This window comes from Lissotriton vulgaris, chromosome 10, assembly GCF_964263255.1.
Source record: "Lissotriton vulgaris chromosome 10, aLisVul1.2, whole genome shotgun sequence".
In the NCBI taxonomy this organism is placed as follows: domain Eukaryota; kingdom Metazoa; phylum Chordata; class Amphibia; order Caudata; family Salamandridae; genus Lissotriton; species Lissotriton vulgaris.
The window spans coordinates 257,063,181-257,088,137 of NC_141698.1; the positions used below are offsets into that span (position 1 = coordinate 257,063,181).

A 24,957-nucleotide genomic window follows, 5' to 3' on the forward strand; every position below is an offset into this window, starting at 1 on the left:
ACTCAACGCCACTCCACTGTACATCATTCCACTATATGCAGCTCTGCTCTACACAAATCCAATGCATATCACTCCATTCTACACCACTCCACTCTACACCACTCTGCTCCACACTACTACACTGTGAGCTATAGCACTCTATGCCACTCCATTTTATGACACTTCAATGTGCATAAATACACTATAGACCCTTATACTCTATTCTACTCCATTGTATGCTATTCCACTGTACGCAACTCCACTCTGTTATTCCATTCTATGTCACTGTATGCCATTCATCTGTACTCCACTGCACTTAATGCCACTCCACTTTACACAACTCTACTCTACAGCAATCCATCATACACTATTACACTCTACACCACTCCATTTTATGGCACTACATTCTACACCACTCTACTTCACGCCAATCAACTCTGCAGTAATCCACTCTATGTGATTCCACTGTACAACAATCCACTCTACTCTACACTAATCCACTATATGCCACTCCGCTCTATGTCACCACACTGTGTGCCAGTAATAAATCAGTAGAAATCAACGTTGTTCCACTCTAAACCGCTACACTGTACTGTATGCTACTCCACTGTATGCTACTCCACTCTACGCCACTTCACTCTATGCCACTCCACAGCATGCTAATACATTGTACAGCACTACACTCTAACCCACTACACTGTACCCCACTACCCCTACAACGCTACAGTATTCCACACTACAATACCCCACTCTACACCATTACACTCTACGCTGATCCAGTCTACGCTATCCAGTGGTTGAAGTGGGCGGGATCTCAAGGGCATGATGTGCCCATACTTCCCCTTCTTTCATTTGATAGACAACCATCCTGGGATGGTAAACTTTGACAGTTTAAATGCTTCAGCTAAAATGTAAGGCAGAGAGTTTCCTGTGCTGTGAAACTTAGGGAGGGGTAGATAGCTAGACAAGCCTTCTTCCCATTTGGTGCCTGCTTACCTGAAAGAAATGTAAATTACTTGAAGCTTCCCCATAACACAAATTCATTATTTTTGAATGGTTTTGCAAGGGAGTTCCGGCTGCGCTGTGAAGTGTGCGCTTTTAGAGGACAGTTATAAAAAATGGACCATGTACTTTCTGGGTAGTACTAAAATCTGTATTTTTGTAGCACTTTTTATCGAAAACGTTTTTGTGCATGTTGTAGCATGCTATGATACTGTGGGTTATGCAAGTCTAAAATATTTGACTTACTTTTAAACAGTGCTTCCTGTCCCAACTTGGTACCTTGTAGCAATAGACATGCACAAGTCACTATTCTCCACTTCATCAACCACGATTCAATTCTTTGGCTTTCAAGTTACCGACATAGACCTAAGCAGTGCATTAACTAATAGAGCTTTCAAAAATGAATGATAGGCCTTTCCCACTACTTAACTTGCATATATTTTTCATTTAGGCTGTGCGTTATTTTATATGTAGTTGCTTGGAGGTAAAAGACTGAAAAAAGTAACAGAATACGTTTTTTTTAGCCTCACATTTGACTCCGCTCCCACACCCACTCACCCTGCCCCTTTGTGCACAGTAGCACAGTTCTGGTACTTTTTTAATGCACTTCTACCACTGACGCTCTTCCACTATACTCAACGCTGCTCCACTCTACGCTGTTCCAATATGCCATTATACTGTACCTCACTTCACTCTGTGCTTGTCCACTCAACAACACCCCACGGTATGCTAATCCACTGTACGCCACTCTTCTCTGTGCTATTCCACTGTATGCCACTCCACTATATACCACTCCACTCTAACACACTCCAGTGTACACCACTCCAATGTATGCTATGCCAGTGTATGGTGCTCAACTGTATGATACTCCAGTCTATGCCACCTTATTGTATGCTAATACACTATACACCAATACACTCTACACTATTCTACTGTATGTAACACCAATGTGTGACACTCCACTCTGTGCTATTCCACTGTATGCCACTCCACTCTATGCCACTCAAATATCAGCTATTCCACTGTATGCGACTCCACTGCTCACCACTCCACTCCATGCCACTCTACTCTACCCCACTCCATTCATTGCCACTCCATTAATCCACTGTATGGCACTCCACTATATGCCACTACAGTCTACTCCACTGCACCCCACTCCACTCTACAACAATGCACTTTAAACTGTACATTACTCCATTCTATGCCACTCCACTGTACTTCAGTCCACTTATTTAAATTCAATCTGTTCCACCCTACCCCACTGTACTTTATTCCACTGCACAATACTCCATTATATGACACTCTCCTGTACCTTATTGTACTATACTCCACTTCACTCTAAGTCACTACACTATATGCAAGTAACAGTCAATGTTATTCTACTGTACACCACTCCACTGTATGCTAATCCACTGTATGCCACTACAATCGACCCCACTACAATGTACGCCGCTCCACAGTACAACACTACACTCTGTAGTATTCCACTCTACAAAACTGCACTCTACGATACTACACTGTACTCCACACCAGTCTACACTATTCCAGTATTCACCACTAAACTGTTCCTCATTCCACTACATGCCAACCTACACAAGCCTACACCACTCCACTCTAACACACTCCACTGTATGCCACTGCACTGTACACTGCTCCACTATACGCTACTCTACTGTATGCTGCTCAACAGTACATCTATCTAGTCAATGTCACTGCACTTTATGCTATAATGCTGTATGCCAATAGACTCTACACTGTTTAACTGTACAAAACTCTGTCTATGCCACTTTACTGTATGCCACTCTACTATATACTCTACTCCACTTTATGCTACTCCACTGTGTGCCCCTCCACTCTACCCCACTCCACTTTATGCCACTTCACTCCAATACACTCTACCTTATACCATTCCAGTCTATGACACTGCATTCTATGCTACTCCACTATATGCCATTCTATGACAATCCACTGTATGCTATTACAGTGTACATCACTTCATTCTATGTCACTTCCCTGTGTGCTACTCCCCTCTATCCCAATCCACTCTACCCTACTACAGTCTACCCATTTCCAATGTACGACGCTCCATTCTACACCACTCTAGTGTATGCTATTCCACTATATGCCACTCCAATTTTCATCACCACACTGTACTCTAGTAATCATCAACATTAGTCACTCTACACCACTCAACTCTACACTACTTCACTTTATGCCACTCCACTGTACACCATCCACTCTATGCCTATACAGTCTATGCTTCTCCACTGTATGCTACTCCACTCTAAAACACTCAATCTGTGCTACACCACAAAACACTATTATACTGTACACCACTACAGTCTAACCCATACTCTCTACCCAGCTCCAGTCTACAACACTCTACTCAATGTTATTCCATTTTACAACACTACACTGTACAACACTACACTGTATGCCATGCCATTCTATGCCACTCCAGTCTGCTCTATTCCACTGTACAGCACTACAGAGTACCTCACTCCACTCGAGCTACTCTACTATGTGCTACTCAACTGTACCCCACTGCACTCTAGTATAAACTATTCTATTGTATGCCACTCTACTCCACTCCACTCTACGCCACTCCACTCTTCGCTATTTCACTTTATGCCTCAATGCTGTACTTCACTCCACTCTACGTCAGTCAACCCTAGAACACGTCATTGTTTGCCACTCCACTCTATGTCACTCAACTCTGTGCCACTCCATTGAACCCCACTGCACTAGGCTCTATTCCACTGTACGCCACTACACCCTAACACACTTCACTGTCTACCACTTCACCATACCCAACTACACTTTACATCAATCCACTCTGCACTATTTTACAAGGGCAACATCACTGTACAGCACTCCACTCAATCCACTGTATACCACTCCACTGTATGCCACTCTAATATACTCTGTTCCACTTTAAGACACTCCACTCTACTCTACTCTACTCTACCACACTCCAAATTAGAACACTCCACTCCACTCCACTCCAAAGTACAACACTACATGCTATTCCACTGCACATCTCTGTACTCTACGGCACTCTACTCTATTCTACCTCAGTCCACTCTTTGCCACTCCACTCTTTACTACTCTACACAATTCCTCTCTATGCTATTCAAGTCTAAGCCATTGCACTTTATGCTAGTCCCCTCTACTCTACTTGACTCTACGCTATTCCACTAAATGCAACTCCACTTTCACAATACTCTACACCATTCCACTCTAGGCACCCCACTAAGTATGGGCGCAAAATTCGTCCTGCTCGCGGAATTTGCGGATTTTTGGCAATTTCCCGATTTGTGCAGATTTGCCCAAAAACCTGCAATTCACGAGTTGGCGGATTTTTGTTTCTTATTCGCGCTTCAATAATACAATCTTGCACGCGCAGCATTGACTTTCCATGATTCTGCGTTCGCTGATGAGTTTTCCTCCCTCTTCGTGTGCGCTGCGAGATTTTAGTAGCTGGCCGAGCGACGCCACGATCGCGAACGCGTCATTTCGACCCAAAATAGGAAATTGCAAACGCGAACACGTCATTGCGACGCGAAACAGGAAAAAGGCATCGCAAGCAGGCTGGCTAAGTGGAAACAACATGTTCGTGACCATTGCGACCACATGCGCAAGTTCTCATTCCCGAACTAGTAAACAAATCTTGCGAACTCACAAAAAAAAAATTCACAAGCTGGTGAAATTTAGTGGATTTTGCGAATCGCGATTACGAATTCACGCGAATTCGCCTATCGTGAATTCGCAAATTCCGCCCATGCTTACTCTCCACTCTACACAACTCCACTCAACTATACGCCACTCTACTGTTCGCTATTCAACTCTACCTCACTACACTCTACGACACACCACTGTATGCGCTCAACTCTACGTCACTACACTTTTTGACACTCCACTCCATACTATTGTTCTGTATGCCACTACACTGTACATCATTCCACTGGATTCCACTCTTCACCACTTCACTCTATGATACATCACTGTATGCTATTAAACCCTACAACACTACCCTCTATGCCCTGCACCCTTCGCCCCTCCATTATTCTACTGTACGTCACTCCTCACTATGCCACTCTACTCTACAACTCTCCACTCTACGCTATTCAACTCTACTCCACTCCATGCTATTTCAATGTAGACCATTCCATTGTACTACATTCCACTCTGCTTCACTGTACTCTTCTCCTCTCTACGACACTATACTCCATGACAGTACACTGTAGGACACTCTCCTCTACTCTATTGTACCACACTCTACTTATTGAGCCTACACTCGACTACGGTAAACTCTACAATTTACAAAACATTAAAAAATGCAAATCATTGAAATTCAATTAATAAACAATAGTTAAACCTTTCTGATAGTTTGGAAAACATTTTATATTCTTTCTGTACAAACCAAGAAGTTGTTGTTATACTTTATTTAAGCACCACTGTTGTATTAGTGTAACTTTATATATTCTTTAGCTGCAAATAAAAGTTGAAGTACACAAAAAAGTAAATGTCTACAATTATATCTTTATAATTTATGAAACACCTTTAAATGAATATACCTCACACACCTCCATACACTGTGTATTCTACTTGATAGCCACACTACATCAACTGTAACTTGCTCCTCCTTCAAGTGGGTGAATGGATGTAAATGTTTTGTGGCAGGAAAATACATTTTGAGGTGTAAATTGTATTTTTGGAAGTATGTCTGAATAGTATAAGTAGTGGTAAATGTCTACGTTTTAAAAACCATAGTTATACATTGTGGCGCTGTATAATGCAGTGAGTTTCCTGTATACTGTGGTACTTGCGGATGAGGATTAATGCAAAACCTAATACTTACCTAGGTCTGAAGGAATTATGCAGAATATAGCCACACTGGCCCTAAAAACTGTCTGGCTGCCTTTAACTTTTGTAAAGAAAGGCATTAGCCTATCACCTAATGACTTGTCATTGATATGTACCTCAGTACTCCAGTGAAATACCGCAACACTAGATATCACAAAGTTAAAATACCTTATAAGTTAGTGAAACACTTACCTTACTTGCCGTTGGTATCAAAAGGATAATCTGCCAAACATAATGCCTAGTCCTGCCAAACTTGATGTAAATCCATTCAGCCGTTAGGTCTAATACAAAAAAAGTTATGTAAAATGTATTAAGGTCAAAACCTGTTTTGAGGCCCCCTTTTTTCTTTGTACCACCTTGACCAATCCCCAGTGGCAGGAGCTTTAAAAATACTCCCACCAGCTGGCAACAGACATGTATTGTTTCCCTACCCACACTGATGTGACCAGGAAAACAGAACAAGATATTGCTCCCACTCTCAGGGAGCAGCATAAATAGCTGCTCCTTCTGGACAGGAACAATGTTGGCTCCAGCAGCATGGGGGGAGCTGGCTAGGGCTGCAAAGGCCCTGGGGCTCCTCCATGGCCTCTAACATGTTCATGGTGGGTGCCCAATTTTGCACTGGGGCACCATCTTTAAATGATGTGGGCCCTGTGTATTGGGTTCCCGGGCATCTCTCCCCTTAATTTATATGTTTTGGCTGCAAGGGATGGGACCCCCTGTTCCCGAAGGCCAATAGCAGTGTGGGGCTGGTCTGACTGTGGGGGGTTTGACACAGGGCCTAGCCATTTGAGAGGTCATCAGTGATGACATAAGTGGTGCCATAGAGCTAGTGGTGGGCAGTAAACTCGCAGTTCGTAGAGTTTTGCCACTTCACGCTCCACTTGGAGCGCGGAATTTTGCATAAACTCCTCCAACCGCCCCTTGTTGGAGTTTACCAGTGCACCTACCAAACTGTGAATATACCATGGTGTGTCAATGCTTCTAGTTCACTGAAGTAACAGGATACCCCCTTTCAGCTGTGCCTTCTAGTTGGCCCTCTGTTGCTTGCAACTCCATCCCAAAGTAATGTTCTTCTGAGTTGTGACATGGGCCCGGTCGTCATGCTTTGGTGCCTCTCACTAGCATTGGACTTAGATGTGGTGACTTCCAAGTAGATAGATTGTAACATGGAATCCATCATTGACCTACAGGCTGCAACTATACCCCAATTCTGAAGCAAGACACAAGACTGTTGTCACATGCTAAATCTGCTGTGCTTCTAAAGCTCAAACATAGTGTATTTCAGTTCAGGTGACCGGATTTTCATTATGACTTTGTGTGTATGAAGACATGAGGTCATTAACCAAAATGTAATATTGAGCTAAACGTGCAATCCAATGGAAGTGCCCCAAGGGAAATGCAAAAACATCCTAAATTATCTGAAGTCTATTAAGAATATATGCAAATCATTTGAGATTGTGATCAATGTATTTTAGATTCATGTGTATATATTTATTCAAATGTTTCCAATTCCATGAAAGTAATGATCCTGTATCACTTAGTGATCTGTCAACAGAAAAGTGTTTCCTGGTTTAAGTTCTGAACGATGAGACCCAGTACATTTCGATCAGTCAAACCCTCCATCAGGGGAAACCTGTGACCTAAATATTAAGAAAATAAAGTGAAGTGAACAGGGAACATTGGTCAACTGTGCACCTAACTACATCTGGTATTACAACAAACTCAAAAGGTGATTGTGTTTAAATTATAACGCAAATCATAATGTTAACCTGTATTGGAATAGGCAGGATCTGAGAGTAGTCAATGATAACCAAACTAATAACAAAAGGTAAAGTGCACTTATGAGTTAAGTTACAGTGAGGCTGTTCTTGCATTAAGACGGCTCCCAGTTTGCACAGGCTGGCACCCACTGCCATGTTGGTGGGCTTCGTGAGGTCAAAGTACGATAGGGTGATGTCGGAGGATAGTTCTTCCTTGGTCCTCTGGAAGGAGAGCTCTTGTTCCTCTCCCCACTGCCAGTCATGGTCCATTTAGTGAGTTCGCAAAGTGGTCGGGTCAGGTTCATCAGGTCTGGGATAGACCTGCCACAGAAATTGACTATCCTAAGGAAACTCCACATTTCTGTGATATGCTGGTGGCGCTAGGGCTTCCTGGATGTCACGCACCTTCTCCTGATCAGGGGTGATGCCTTTTTCAGAGAAGGTGTATCCAAAGATACATATGTTTTGCTTTAAAAACTCACACTTCTCCTTGTGTAAGGTCGGGCCGGCCTACTTGACACATTGCAGTACTCCTCGTAGGTCCTGGTGGTGTTCTTTGAGCAACTTCGTGTAGAACAGGTCATCATCACTCACGTTGAGAACTCGAGGCAGTCCGCTGAGCATTTCCCTGATCGCATTCTGAAATACCTCAGCCGCGCTGGAGATTCTGAAGTTTAGGCGTTGGTATCCTCGCATACCAACATGGTTTGAAAACATGGAGATGTAACGTGAGTCGAGGTGAAGTGGTAGTTGGTGATACCCTGACCTGAGGTCCATCTTTGAGAACCAAACTGCACCTCTAGGGGTGGGCGTAGTTTGCGAAGTAGCGCTACGCGAAGCTACGCGAAGTGCACTTCACTTCACGTAGCACTACGCGAGCTGCGTAGTAGCATGTTCGCACTATGCAAGATGCGTTTTCAATGATTGCTCAGTGAGGACAAGCATCCGGCACTGTGCAATCATTGAAAACGGCATCTTGCACAGTGCGAGCTGTAGTTTTCTGCTGCTTGAGTAGATTATTACTCGAGCGGCAGCTTTCTCAACGCGAACTGGTAGTTTCTCATTGAGAGCGTTCGCGAGCATGCGCAACCACTCACAATGAGAAACCTGACCTCCCCATGTTGTGAATCTCGCCGGATGTCATTTTGCTTGCTCGCGGTCGCGAACATAACGTTGAGGACCGCGAAGAAGAAAAAAATGACAGTTGCACTACGCTAGGCTGCACTACGCGTGTTCGCACTGTGCTACGTGCAGCTTGCGTGGTGCGAAGTTGCGCAAACTTCGCAAACTCCACTAGCGTAGTGTTTCGCCCAGGGTTACTTTCAACTCCCCAAATATGTCGTCGATGATAGAGGTGAGGTGGCGTTCGCTCTTGATTGCTGCGTTCGGGAGGCACATGTCCAAGCAGATGCGCACCTTCCCCTTTTGCATCAGTTTCTTCATGGCCCCTGTCGGGGAGAACCACAGGGTGGGGAAGGTAACCTTCTCAATTGTTCCTTCACTGTCTTACTTCTCAAGCTCCTCTTTGACTTTGTGCCTCAGGTGGAAGGCGATACTCCTGTGCCTCAGCATCACAAGTTGGATGGACTTATCGAAATGAAGTGTGATTTATTTGCTCTTGAGGTATCCAATGCTGTGGAAGATTTCACTGTACTCAATTTGGATCGTCACAATTTCTTCCTCCTGCACAGCAAAAGCAAAAGATTTCATCTTGAGTGCTTCTGCTGTAGCTCTACTTATGAGCATGCCTTCTCCTTCCTGGGCTACGTACATAGTAGTGTTCACTGTCTGCTCTTGGTGAGATATCGTGGACATGGAACACTTAATGACAGGGATGGGTGTCTTTTGCCCATCTTGGATGGATCCATGGTGCAGTGGGTGGGTGCCAACATGAATTCAATAGATGCCCCAGTGTCAATGATGGCTGTTATGTTCTGTTTTTGGACATGGATCTGACACCTGGGGAGGTGACGTTGATTGGGTGATGGATTTCCCACTGTGAGGATGTAATGTACCAGCTAGTCTTCTGCATCGTCGTCCATGCGTCCTCTTCCCGCAGTGTCATCCACCACATGTGCAAACTCTTTCTGGACTTTAGACGATCTGCATACCATCCCAAAAATAAATAACTTTCTCACATGATGAGCATTGTTTTCCTTTTGTTGGGCTCTCGCTAATTCGGTTTGGAGGCCCTCCACAGTACTTACATTCTTTCCTCCTCTCTTGTGGATGGTAGGTTGCAGGATGGTGTAATCACGCCTTTGCAGTGTTGATGTACTCTGTCTTGATGAGGGGGGGGGGGGTGAAGACTGGCTTCCATATGCGAGGCCCTTGCCTTCCCTAATTCCTTGGACCTCCCCGTCAACAGTATGTTGTGCAGCAGTTTTCTGCATTCTTGGAGGAAGTTCTTTTGAGGTTTGCAGAATAGCATCCATGAATGATTTGAGCATGAATTTCCTCTTGTTCATCCTGGAACCTGCATATGCTTGTGAGTTACTTTGGGTGGCCTTGGAAAGTATCTACTGATTCATTGGACTCCTGGCCAGCTTGGTTGCAACAAAATGCTTCTAGTCCCTCTTTGCCCTAGGTTTGAAATGGGTATATAAAGCATTCTTGAGGCTGACATATGTTTTGGGAGTAGCTTCCACAAAAGTTTCGTATATCCTGTGGATGGTATTTCCCCCCAAGTGCAGTAGTAATGCCTTCCTCCTTTCTCAGGCAATGATCACCCCTTCAAAGTAGAATTGTAGGCAGTCCATCCAGTGGGGCCAATGAGGATTGTATGCCGTCGACCTCAAAAGGTTCAATGGGCGGGATGGTTGGCATGGCTAGCAGCAGGTGATGGAATACTCCTGTGAATGCCTCACGGCATGAGCGCTGTCACTCTTCAGTGGGATGAAGTGACAGCTGCCAGGCCGAGGGAGTGGGCATGGAGAGATGTGAGTCCATTGAGCAACTTTTCTTTGGGGTGGCACAGTGCAAATTGTGAAGATCTGTGTAATTATTCTTGGACACTTCCACCAGTGAAATAGTGTGGCAGTGGACTGGCTTGGACACTTTCTTGGCAGTGCATTTCCTTTTGTTTGACTTTTGTCACATTGCCTGGGAAGGTGTTTGGCCTCGGGAGAGGGGTGTGAGTCCCATCTACAGTGATGCGTTGTCAGCTATCTTTTCACGCCAGATAGGCAGGACTGGCAGCTATCTGGGTGAGAGTGAGCCACAAAGATAAGCAGCCAGAAGTGATATGGGAGCAAGTGAGGTAGGGCCAGGTTGCGCTCGACCCCCGATGCCATCTCCCCTTGCCTAACACATGGCTGGCTGTTGTTGGGGGAACACGTGTGCTTGAGACAATGCTCTGCTGGTTGCTGGATTACCCAGCATCACAGTCCCCTTCTGCTCGAGTGGAAGCATAGCTGGCAGTCTTCGGCAAGGCGAGTGACTGGGCACACTTGGGGCAGCTCACCTGGAACACGTATGCCTCACCAACTTCCTTCACCCCGGCCCTTCATGTCTGGAGATAAGCAGGATTGGCAATACTCCTGCGCTGCCTGACAGAATATTGGAGCAGGGTAGGCATCCTCTCTGTAGGGTTCGTTCTGCCAGATAGGCTGCGGGGTGAGCAACCAGCTGCCATTGTCAGTGTAAAGTTAGCTACCGGGCCTAGGAAAAAGGAATATGCAAACACAACAGGTGATGGACAGAATGTGGATCAATGTCACACACTGAACCCAGTCCAAAGATCTGGGCCCAAATCCATCGTTTTTTTGCACTCCACACCACCCCGGGTTAGACAATGGCGATATGCAAATCAGCTCTGACCCTGTGCCCCATGGGAACAGTCCAGTCCGAACTACAAAAGCCATGTCCTTCCCAGAACGGAATCAAGCATCCGAGGACCGGACCGGTTTCGAGGGAACACCTCTCATCAGCCCGGCTAGCTTGACTCCAGTGGTGTGGAGTGCCTGGGACCCACGTCTGGGCATCCCCAGCGTACTTAGGGCGGAATATGCAAACACAACAGGTGATGGACCGAATGTGGATCAATGTCACACACTCAACCCAGTCCAAAGATCTGGGCCCAAATCCATCGTTTTTTTGCACTCCACACCACCCGGGGTTAGACAATGGCGATATGCAAATCAGCTCTGACCCTGTGTCCCATGGGAACAGTCCAGTCCGAACTACAAAAAGGAAAAAGGAAAAAGGAAGCCAACTCGCGTGAGTGGTAGTCAGTGACCAGGTCATGAGTGATGTAATATGTGGGGTCATAAGCAGAACATTGTGGAGGTGTGAGTGGTAGTTAGCTCAGCTAACTATATTGGCTGACTTTCTCTGGTTTTGTATGAGTGAAATGTCAGCCTAGCTATAATGTTCCTCTAACCTATGTTTTTTCTGTGGTTTTCTAAGGTTTTTTGAATGTTAATTTCTAACTTTAAAGTCCCTGAAACCTGTGTTTTTTCTGTGAAATCTAAGGCTTTTTTAAACACTAATTTATAACTATAACATCCCTGAAACCTGCAGTTTTTTCTGTGAATTTCTATGTTTTTTTTAACTAGCGGCTTGCGTTTGCATAGTGGTGGAGACAGGGGGCTGGACATCCAACTCAGGAATTGCATTGCGATGGACTTACAGGAGGTACCAGGAAGGCTTCTTGGCCTCCAAGGTCCCTCATGAGTAAAGGGGACTCCATCCCCTAACCAGTAGTGTGCCAGGAGGTGCGTTTGCAATGTGTTGGAGAAAGGGGGCCATGGCCTCTGAAGGCCCTTTAGCAATTCCACTGTGGTTGAATTACTAGAGGTAACAGGAGGGGTAGTTGGTCCCCAATGATGTCCCACACAGCAGCATTGCTGAGTTCTGATAGCAGGCCACGCCCCCTTTGTCTACCACTCCTCCTGTTACCTCCAATAAGCCCCACACAGCTGGATGTTGAGAGGTGGTCAGAGGCCACATGCCCTTTCTCCACAACTCTGCAAACAGGCTATCCTGGCACACTGATGCTTGAACGATGAGGTCCACGTTGGTCCTGAAGTCCTCAGGACACAAGGGGACCTTATTGCTTCAACAGCAATGCTCCAAGAGGAGCGTTTGCAGAGTGGTGTAAAAAGGGGCATAGCCTCCGACCACTTCTCATCAATCCCACTGTGTGGGGCTTACTGGAGGTAACAGGTGGGCTAGTTCCCCCTAAGAACCCTCAGCATCAAAGGGGACTTCATCCCCCAACCAATAGCTTACCAGGAGGCACTTTTGCAGAATATTACAGAGAGGGGGCGGGCCTCCCGTGAGTTGATGGCTTCAATTTTTCATTTTTTTTTTAGGAAGGGAGACTCTGTGGCCCCCTGGCTTTCCTTTTTCCTTGATCGTTTTGGGCCCTGGGGACCCCCTCCCCCGAGGTCTGACCCATTAAAAAAAGAAAGAGAAAAAAAGGCGGGCCGTGGCCCCCATCCTGAGGTCAATTTCGACCGTTGGGACCCCATCCCCTGGGCCCTGGCCATTTTTTTTTATCATTATCAAAGGAGGGGGCCCAGCGCCCACTATCCCCAAGCCGATTTTGGCCCGGGGACCCCATCCCCCCAATCAACAACATTTTCAATACCAGGAGTTCCCTTCACTTGGAACATCATATGAGAGAACGGTTTCACATTGTTTTGTCGTATTTCTCAATCTCAGCCTATTATATAATATGAGAATTATATACGACCTACGGGCCCGATTCACAGAACTAACTTAAGACAAAATCCTAAACGTACTACTTTTGGTATTCACAGAAGTTAGGATTTTGTCTTAAGTTTGTCTTAAGACAGACTTAAGACAGACTTAAGACAAAATCCTAACTTAAGTCTGTCTTAAGTTTGTCTTAAGACAAACTTAAGACAAAATCCTAACTTCTGTGAATACCAAAAGTAGTAAGTTTAGGATTTTGTCTTAAGTTAGTTCTGTGAATCGGGCCCACATGTCTATACTGGAATCGGATTTATGGGCTTTCTCAATGCATTTACTACTATGACCTTGCAGCAGAGAAGCCAGGTTCATTACATTATTGGCAGTCCACATTCCCTATCATCAGGTCCACCGGGACGCCAGATGCCTAGAGTGCCCCATATGATGGTCTTACTCACACGATGGTCCATTGTAAAAACTCTGGAATGAAAGAACTCACCCTAACTAAGAACACTACATAGTCAATGTGTTTATTATTTTTTGTACTGAGCCAATCAACTAGATCTGGATCCCCAAGCTTGCCTTCCCTTAATTCCCCAAAACAGTGACCAAATCATAATATAAATAGGAGGAAGGAAAATTAGCATAGGCAAAATGCATCAATGTCTTTTCATCATAAAAAGTGCTGTCAATCCCTTGCAACATCCTTATTACAGTCAGAGATGAGGTAAAAATTTAGCTATGTGTATTATATATGCAGGTAAACATGTTTTTCAATGCATATTTTCATATATAAACCACCTGCAGTTTGTTTTGGTTTTCCTTTCAACCTGAAGTGTCCTCCTGACTATTTACACGCTATAAAATATCTATTTCCAAGTAGAAACGTGAAAACAACATGTAGGTGTTTTGACGAATGTAAATCACATTCACATTGCACTTTTTCGCCAACTAATGTAAACGCTCTGCTTTTATTGTTACAATAATGCTTATCTGCCAAAGGTTTGAGAATTGAGACATGGCTTTGATTTGAGAGGTTTCTTTTTTATAAAGTGCTTTGGTATTCATGCAAATTATATTTTTCCTAACAGGTCGCACGATGGATAGCAGACACACTGAACAACCGGAACTGCGCTTGGTTCTTGTTGGCAAAACTGGAGCTGGCAAAAGTTCCTCAGGAAATACTATCCTGGGTAACAAAATATTTTCTGACGTTTCAGTGGATAAGGCATGCAGGAATCAGTCAATCACGTGGAAAGGGAGAAATGTTGTTGTTGTGGACACACCGCCCTTCTTTGACACAGAGCTTACTCCTGCGCAGGTTGTGCAAGAGATCAAAACATGTGTCACCACAGCATCACCAGGCCCACACGCCATATTGCTGGTGGTGAAGATTGGCAGATTCACAGAGGAAGAGAAACAGACTGCAGAGAGAATCCTAGATTCTTTCGGGGAGGAAGCAGCAAAGTACATGATGGTCCTTTTCACAAGAAAAGATGATTTAGAAGATATCTCCATTAAACATTACTTAAGTAGCTCAAGTAACAGAAGTCTGCATAAGCTGATGGGCACATGTGAATACCGGTACTGTGCCTTTAACAACAGAGCGCCCCCAGAGGAAAGAGAGGAGCAGGTCAATGAGCTTCTCACTATGATTGAGAAGATGGTGAAGAAAAACAATGGGGCTTGTTACACTCCTGAGATGTATGAGCAAGCTATGAATATTCACCTGGAGAAACTAGAGGAGAGGAACAGACAAAGGAAAGTCCCACTTAAAGTACTAGAAGAAAAACTGCAGCAGCAGCTTGAAGAGGAAAAGAAGAAAATGCAAGAGAAAGTGAAGGAGAGAGAGAGGGAGAGGGAGAAAGAATTAAGAATTATATCTTCAAGTGGGAATCTTCTGAAAAACAATCAACATGAAATTTTGAAACAAGAAAATGACACAGGAAAGGAGTCGTGCTGTCAGCTTCAGTGTCCGCAAAAGGCAAAGCATGTGAGACAAGGGACACCAGAGACAATAACAGAAAAGGAAATCATATCAAATCGTATGCAACAGAATGTAATGGAGGAGCTACAACAAACAATTTCCAAAGGACAGAAGCTCAACTTTGAAGGACGAGCAAAAAGCCAAGATGAAGCAGAAAAGACAAAATATTTTGGCAAACACCAGCAAACATTCCATGCGAACACCACAATGAAATCTGATAATGTTGAGAACAAAGAGAGTGAAACAGTAAGCAGATATGACAAAACACAAAAAGAGACGAGTCAAGAACAAAACGTAACACCAACTTCACATGTAAGAAAAATTAAATATTTTCTAAACACTTGGGCTTCCGGAGGGTTGGTAATGAAAATTAGCAACGTCGTAGGAAATAGAAAATTTAAGGGAACTCTGCGGATCTGGGGGTATATTAGCAAGGGCATTATCGCCACTTTAGCAGGACTTTTTCCTACGAAAGCGGCGATAATTTTATTGCCCTATTAGCAAGCTGTCGCTAACAACAGTTAGCGACAGCTTTTAGGCAATAGCGACCGGTTTGGGGCTCGCTTTGCATGTCAGCGATAATTATCGCTAATGACATGCAAAGTGGGCGTACCCAACCTGTTAGCGACTAAAAATAGTCGCTAACACAGCTATCGCCTATTAGCAAGGCAGGCGAAGCGATGAAAATATTTGCGCTAAGCGCAAATATCGCCAAAACCTACTGCCTGCTGAGACCACTTCTTAACCTGAATATCCAATGGGAGGTGGATATTTAGGTTAAGTCCCTATTAGTGTTAATGCCTGAATATCAATGGATTTCCAGCGATATTTACGCATTGAGCCGCTATCGCCGAATATTTTATAGCTTTTGAGATAAACGTTGCTAATAGCACGTTATGTCAGCGATAATATCCGGCGATGTGCGGCGATAAAAAAAAAATGCGCTAAGCACTATTCGCAATAAATATCGCTATTTGTTGCTAATATGCCCCTTGGTGTCTTTGATCCAGCTGAAGAAGTGGGGAGAGTGAGAAATAGCTGGAGGGACTGGGGACCAAATTATTTATTCTCCCCACAATTCAAGTTTTTTAAGCGATCCCTCAAGATCCCATTCATAAAATCTGGCAACATGCCTCCCCAAAGTTACTGATTCTCATAATATTGTTAACTTTGGAAAGTTGGTGTAATTAACGGGCTAAAATCCTGGGGCCCTATTTATGAAGGCCATGCGTCAGTTTTGCGCCGCCGGTGCGTCACTTTTTGTGATGCACCAGCGGTGTAAAAATTGTGCCTCCTTGCGCCATATTTAAAAAGTGCCGCATCTAGGTAGATGCGTCACTTTTTAAACCCCTGCGCCACATTATACCTGCGTCAGGTATAATGTATGCAGAGGGGGCGTTCCCCCGCAAAAAAAGCCTCGTAATAGTGATGCAGTGAAATCTATGAGATTTCACTGCGTCACTTTTAGGATGCTGTTGCGTCAAAATCTTGCGCCTGCCTCACAGCAGGCGTAAGACTGACGCAAGCCCTTTCACATGGGGCTTTCCCCATGTGAAAGGACGCATTGCTGGAGTTGCGTCACTTTTGTGACACACTCCAGCAATGCGTCGCTTTTGCGCTTACAGATACGTCAGAAATACTGACGTATCTGTAAGTCCTCGCGACATGATGCGTCATACAATAAATTTGACGCATCATTGGTGTCGCAAGGAGTGCGCAGTGAAAAGTGACGCATTGCTGTTTTCACGCAGCGATGCGTCACTTTTCATAAATGAGGCCCCTGGGGCCTTATTTATGAAGGCCTTGCGTCAGTTTTGCGCCGCCGGTGTGTCACTTTTTGTGACGCACCAGCGGTGTAAAAAATGCGCCTTGTTGCGCCATATTTAAAAAGTGACGCATCTAGGTAGATGCGTCACTTTTTAAACCCCTGCGCCACATTATACCTGCGTCAGGTATAATGTATGCAGAGGGGGCGTTCCCCCGCAAAAAGCCTCGAAATAGTGACGCAGTGAAATCTATGAGATGTCACTGCGTCACTTTTAGGACGCTGTTGCGTCAAAATCTTGCACCTGTCTCACAGCAGGCGTAAGACTGACGCAAGCCCTTTCACATGGGGCTTTCCCCATGTGAAAGGACGCATAGCTGGAGTTGCGTCACTTTTGTGACACACTCCAGCAATGCGTCACTTTTGCGCTTACAGATACGTCAGAAATACTGACGTATCTGTAACTCCTTGCGACATGATGCGTCATACATTAAATATGACGCATCAGGAATGTCGTAAGGAGTGCGCAGTGAAAAGTGACGCATCGCTGCTTTCACGCAGTGATGTGTCACTTTTCATAAATGAGGCCCCTGGACACCTAGAATAAGGCCAGCAGTGGAAGCGGCTCAATGAACAGCTGAGTATGGGTCAGAAATAATACTTTTTTCACATGATTGCAGTGATAAAGGCAAAAATGACTATTTTGTAGAAATAATTGTACCTATTGTTTGTTCTGTAACTCTTTACTATGATATTGTATGGTAATTAGTATTTAGAGCTTAGGAAGCGGACCCTTGATTAGGGATTTTGAGATTCCTAACAGGTTGTCAATTGAGCATTCCGTAGGAAAAGAAGCACAGCAATCCAGTTCATATATTTTGCAAAGGAACAATATCGTAGGCAAAAGTCTGTGCAGCATTTCCCTGACTGTGCTTTCTGTGCTTTGGCAAAGAGTCCTGGTCAGAGGTAACTTGTAATTAATCAGAAAACTTATGAGTGCCCTTTATTTAAGTGCCGAATTACTACATAAAAGACAGTGCTAAACTCCCATTGCAAAATTTGCATCTAATCCTAACCACTTGTATTTAATGCGTTTTTAGGTCTTTTGCTACAGTCAACTTCATGCACGGCGGTCCAATCTACACATTACGGTTTAAATAAGTTCAATGGAGAGTAGTGCACACTGAGTTACAGACCACGAGTCTGACAAACTGTCAGTCCCCATGCCTTATTGAGAGGCGGGCGGACACTAAACTTTAGGGCGTCAAAAACTCTGTCTGGGCGTCGGAGGAAGCAACGACCACTGGAGGAAGGGCATTTCACCACATTGTATTTAGGCTGGATGCTGTAGGGTCCTTTCTTTCTGTCCATTCAGAGGTGGATAATAACGGTTCCCACGCCCTGGAAAAACTACCAGGATATGGAGTTCTTTAGCTTTTTGAGTTTCAGAAATAAACCCACACTTTTGGATCTTCTTTCTGAGAAACAAGAACAGTTTAAAAGTTTGGTAAATGGCAGTTAAAATCGAAGGGGGGGGGGACAAAAAAGTTTGTGCCTTGAAGGGAACCATCGTGATGGTGGTTCCTTTCACAGTACTGAGATGACTTCTGGGCCACCGGTGTGATGCATGGTAGTCTGATACCCACAAAAGAGAGACAAGGGATAATAGTTTCTCTAGTTCCCTTATTCAAATATCAAGCCCACACAGCAGAGAAACCTATATCGCATCAATATTGGAACTCGTCTGTATTTCAAGTAATACCAGATCAAGTTCCCCAGAAATACATAAATAATGACATACGAGACTCACTAGAAACACCAGAGGGAGGTCTGCAGGTGTCTTAAAACTGCCCTCACACACCTTGCGGTGTCATGCTTCATCATTGGGCCGCATCAGACACCGAGGCGCAGACCAACACTCTAGGTGGAGCGTAAGATTTTTTTGACGAAGACAGGTGGTAGGGGTAGTAAAAGTAAAAAACGGGAGTTATAATACACACAAGACACTTGCAACATTAAGTGGAAAGGAAAACATACAAAACATATATGGCGGGATTACTTCTTTCCCACACTGACAGGACCAAACTTAGCAGTAAAGTGTAAAATAAAACAGGCTAGAGGTTTCCCAGTATCTACTTTATTCCAAAAGGAAAACTCTGGCTGGATTAAAATGTGAAAATGGGGGTATGTGTAGGGAAGTTATGAACCTGTGATCCCCTCTGCTTTTACCAAGATGTTTCTGCCTTTCTTAGTTGTCTGCACCTGGATGACTTTAGGCATTCGTCAGGGTGTTGGTCCCTGCTTTCCAATCCCTACCCAAATCGGGTGAATTTTACCTTAAATTCGTTTTTTGAAATGGACAAAACTGTTCCACCTTTCGATATCACCCTCGCCAGAATTTCTGTGGGGAAACAGATACCTAAGGAAGTAAACACACATAAGGTACTCCATGAGTGTCCAACATGAGTGTATGTCAAGCCATTAGGATATCTATATTTCTCACTCTACTGGTTTTCCAACAGAGTCTCGCATCATCTTCTCATTTACACGCTGCCATAAAAATCTTTTGCGTACCATTCACAAAGGGTATTGCTCACACTTAAAATATGTGGTTTCATATAACACACACATTGCCTCCGAACTCGCATTCACATTACCTACATGTCTCATATCAAAGAAGGCCATCTCAGGGTTCTTACTCACACGAGTTTAAGAGAACTGCTCTTAACCCGGGACTGTGTGGGGCAGGTTCTCTCGCCGTCACACTGCAAGTTTTAAAAAGCACATTAAGGTTTTACAGATAAGCCTCGTTCTGTCCCTTCAAATGTTAACGTTAGATTGCATACGCAATACAGTGCTTCCGGATAATCAATTACTAGTCACAAGAGAACGACTTGTCTCGTGCTCCCACTTTCGCAGTCCACCGCCGATGCAGTGTACGCGAAAGACGCCGTTTCTTTATACACTGTTTGCACCGCCCCACGTGTCATCTCAACTTCCTGGTCAAAACTAAACATAGTGATAGGACTGTCTGTGCTCGTAATGCTATGTCATATTATGTAGGCGTCATCTTAGAAGGGTGAATATTGTGCTTCCCTTAGTTATTGAGCTCTAGCGCTTACTGAAAAAAAGTTCTATTGCTAGCATCATAGTCTCATGCTCATTTGTATTCCATTCAGATGCTGGAAAAGTGACCGGTGCGAAAAAAAACCATGCAGCGGTGTTTACATCGTTTTTTTGTGACGCGATGTCTTCAAACTAATGTTAATATAGTAATATTAGTTTTTTACATAGACAGATTTGCATATCTGCTAGAGCTACATTCTATTGGTAACCAAGAAATATCTTTTATGAGGTTTTTGCTGACACAGTGCATTGATTATCAAATATACAATTGCAGTTCTCTCCTTCAAAGGTGATTTTCTCAATCTTATTACCAAGTGGAGAGCACAATAGTAGTGAAGATGACATAAGCTGCTAAATATCTTATCATTATAGAGACAAGGTGAAAGCGCCTACCCTTTCATGCTACTGAGTATCGTGAGTCAGTGGGCAGTGCACACATCGTCCCATTTCTACATAGTGCCTAATTTTATCTTGTCAGCATGCCATGTAGTTGGAACCATGGTATCTGGTCATTCAGACCAACTGTACTGCTACGTAATCGTTCCACCCGACGTTGTTCTCTTAACATCAAGATTTCGCTTACGTTCCTCGTGCCAGCTGGTATGTATGGTTTGTCTAGCACCGTCCATTGGAGATCCTTCTCATTGTGGCCTTTCTCCTGGTAGTGTAAAGTCATTCTAGTGTTGGTTTTCCCGCACCTAATCTTACTCATGTGTTCTAGGATACGGGTCTTGACTTTCCTTGTGGTCATGCCCACATATAACATATTGCAAGGACACTTTAGGAGATAAATTACGTTCTCCGTGTTACATGATGTATGTTTTCTTCTCTCCCAAGGTGTTTTTAGGCCAATGTCAATTTCTCTCCCATTCATAGAGTACGGGCAGGCTTTGCAATACCCACACGCGTAGTGGCCTTCTACTGGTGGTAGCGTCCAAGTTCTCTCTAGAGATAGCACAGTTTCTTCCATATTTCGCGGCCGTGTGTGCACTATCATATCTTTTATGCTAGCACTTTTCTTAAATGAGAAGAGGGGTAAGGGTTGATTCAACCCGTTTGAATTCAAGATACCCCAGTTTTTTTGTATAATCTTCTTCATTTGGTCAGATGCTGTGTTGAATGTTGTAACGCAGATAGTTTTCTCAACCCTTTCTTTCGTATATGTTTCGAGAAGGGCTTCTCTATTACAGTTTCTTGCCCTTTTGCAAGCCCTGTTTATTACCCTTTTAGGATAATCTCGCTGGCTCAATTTTCTACTGAGAGCTTCAGCTTCTTTCTTATAGTCTGATACTTGAGAACAGTTCCGACGGAGTCGCAGGAATTGCCCGTAGGGCAAGTTTTCCCGGAGTGAGCGGGGATGAAAGCTCTTAAATGAGAGCAAGTTGTTCCTATCAGTTGGTTTATGGAACACATTGCTGATTAATTTCCCTTCTTTTGGTATGATGTTCAAATCCAAAAAGGGGAGACATTCCTTTGTGATAGTTCCAGTAAAGAATAGAAAAGGATTCCTGCTGTTCAGCCAGGAAAGGAATGCCTCCACAGAGTCTCTATCTCCTCTCCAGATGATCAGTACGTCATCGATATAACGGCGCCAAACCCTGATCTGATTTGAAAAGGGATTTGTGCTCGAGCAGATGGTATCCACCTCGAATTGCGAGACGTAGAGACAGGCCAGGCTCGGTGCACATGTACTGCCCAAAGAAGTTCCATGGGTTTGTAAATAGAACTTGTCATCATATTGGAAAAAGTTTCTTGTTAGTGCCAACTCCAATAGACATAAGATAAAGGGTCTGGATGTTTTAAATGACCACTCTTCTTTGAATAGGATGTTCTCGATTACTCTTAGGGTCTCTCTCTGAGGTATATTTGTGTATAGAGACTCAATGTCGAGCCTGATCAAGAAGTCTTTATCCACATCAAAATCAAGGTCACTGAGGAGGTTGAGTACTTCACGAGTATCTTGCAGGTAGGCTGGCATTTTTTGCACTAGGGGGCATAAAAACACATCACAGAATTGTGAGAGGGGCTCTAGGATAAAGTTTATACCGGACACAATCGGCCTCCCTGGTGGTGGTCTAGCCACCTTATGTACTTTCGGAAGTATATAAAAGTACGGAGGTGTCGGGTTCTTTTTTATCAAAAAAGCTGCTTCCTTTTCACTAATCCATGCGTTGGTGACTGCTTCTTCGACCAAGGATCCTATTAAGACTCTCAATTCCTCTGTAGGGTCCACTCCTAGTCTCTCATAGCTCCTCCTTTCTCCAAGTAGGCAAAGGCATTCTTCATTGTATGTTGTCTGGTCCATCACTATGATCGCACCCCCTTTGTCAGCGGGCTTGATTATCACTGAGACATCCCCCTTCAACTCTTCAAGTGCTTCCTTTTCAGCTCTTGTCAGATTCGAAAAGGTTTTTTTTCGGGCTTCAGTCGCCAAAGAGTCTATCTCTCTCATCACAGCTTGTTCAAAAACCTGCACCTCAGGTGGTAGTTGGCCCAACATGGGTACAAACATGGATTTATTCCTTAATCCTGTGTCATCTTCCTGTTCCGTTCTCTCTTTTCCCTCGAAAAAAACCTTCAAGCGGACACACCTAAAGAAGCCAGCCAGTTCGCATTTAAGTTTAAAAGGGTCCATATGGTTAGTTGGTACAAATCCTAGTCCTTCCGAGAGAACTTGCGTCTGTAAGGGGGTCAGAATTTTGTTACTCAGAATCATCACTAGGTGTGTTCCCTGCTCGTGCTTGCTTCCCCGTGACCTGCCATGCTCCGTGTTACCGTCTGGTTCATATCTTCCCACTGGACTTTCTGTGTCTCTTGTGTCCCCTGCGGTCTCCGTTTCCCCCTCCCTCTGCCTTGGCCTCTCCCAAATAAAGAAGGATAATCATTGTTGTAGAATTGTGTTGAGGGACCCATCGGTGGATACATAGGTGGCCACCCAAACCCGGGAGGTGGGCCATGTTGGTAAGGGCGAGAGACACCCCTGTACCATCCTCTACCTCTAGATCTAGGTCTGTAGTCCTCATCACTGCTCATACTGCCTGAGCTAGAAGTATCACCCTTCTGTCTATTGTTTTTCTTCTGTGAGTTCTGTTGTTGGATCTCTTTTGCTTTTACATATTCATCCATAATATAGGTATATACCTTTTCTCTTGAGAATTTTTTAAAATCTTTTTGCAGTTTCTTGACCTTCGAATTCACTAGATAGTCTTTGTATTCATTTACAGTTTTATTGGCTTCCTCCAGTTTTTTCTTAAAGACCGATAGCTGTACCTGGGTTTTAAGATTGTCTTCACTAATCTGTATTTTAATTAACAGATCAAGCGAGATCTTCTTGGCTGTGTCAATAACTAAAATCAGCCAGTCCCTGGAGCATCTCAAGGCGATCAACGACCAGTTCTTCCTGAAGGAAGCATCTTCCAGGAAAATCATAGGCTCGTTGACAACCAGGAGTCCCCCAGGGGCGCTGTTCATTCTCAAATATTCCGTGAGAATTGCACCATGTAGGATTGATTTTACCTGCGTTCTCTTGAGTTCTGTTAAGGCATCCCATCCCTCGACCTCATCCTGGACATCCCCCGTCGCAGCCACATCTCCGGACACCTGAGAGATCTGCACTGGCTCCCAGTCAACAAGAGAATCACCTTCCGTCTCCTCACCCACGCACACAAGGCCCTACACAACCAAGGCCCAGGATACCTCAACAGCCGCCTCAACTTCTACGCTCCCACACGCCAACTTCGATCGACCGGCCACGCCCTCGCCGCCGTCCCCGCATCCGAAGAGCCACCACAGGAGGAAGGTCCTTCTCCTACCTGGCCGCCAAGACCTGGAACTCCCTCCCGACCCACATCCGCCTGACCCAGGACCACCTCGCCATCAGGAAGCAGCTCAAGACCGGGCTGTTTGAGCAGTAGCGGACCCCCCCCCCTAGCGCCTTGAGACCCTCCGGGAGAGTAGTGCGCTATATAAATGCTGTGATTGATTGATTGATTGATTGACCTGTGTCAGGGCTAGGGTAAGTGTGGCATCCCCTAATAGTGATGGACCCGCTAGGATCCTGGCTGCTGCCTCATCCCCATAGGAGAGACCCTAATCGTCCATTCTCACACAAAAACCAGTATATCAATTATACTATTTTCAAGATGCTACAAAAGGAGGTCGAGTGGAAATTCCGTCTCTCCGTCTCTACGACCCAACGACCGTGCTAATACTGATACCCACAAAAGAGAGACAAGGGATAATAGTTTCTCTAGTTCCCTTATTCAAATATCAAGCCCACAAAGCAGAGAAACCTATATCGCATCAATATTGGAACCCGTCTGTATTTCAAGTAATACCAGATCAAGTTCCCCAGAAATACATAAATAATGACATACAAGACTCACTAGAAACACCAGAGGGAGGTCCGCAGGTGTCTTAAAACTGCCCTCACACACCTTGCGGTGTCATGCTTCATCATTGGGCCGCATCAGACACCTAGGCGCGGACCAACACTCTAGGTGGAGCGTAAGATTTTTTTGACGAAGACAGGTGGTAGGGGTAGTAAAAGTAAAAAACAGGAATGATAATACACACAAGACACTTGCAACATTAAGTGGAAAGGAAAACATACAAAACATATATGGCGGGATTACTTCTTTCCCACACTGACAGGACCAAACTTAGCAGTAAAGTGTAAAATAAAACAGGCTAGAGGTTTCCCAGTATCTACTTTATTCCAAAAGGAAAACTCTGGCTGGATTAAAATGTGAAAATGGGGGTATGTGTAGGGAAGTTTTGAACCTGTGATCCCCTCTGCTTTTACCAACATG

General features: G+C 44.4%; 1 protein-coding gene across 1 annotated transcript in view; it reads left to right on the forward strand.

Moving 5' to 3' along the window:
* LOC147685065 (GTPase IMAP family member 8-like) overlaps positions 1-24,957 on the forward strand; it is a 278,533-nt gene that overhangs the window by 56,039 nt on the left and 197,537 nt on the right. Inside the window, exon 2 of the mRNA XM_086940946.1 lies at positions 14,360-15,567. Coding sequence (XP_086797072.1) covers positions 14,368-15,567 — 1,200 coding nt within the window. The 5' untranslated portion in view covers positions 14,360-14,367. The remainder of the gene's footprint in view (positions 1-14,359; positions 15,568-24,957) is intronic.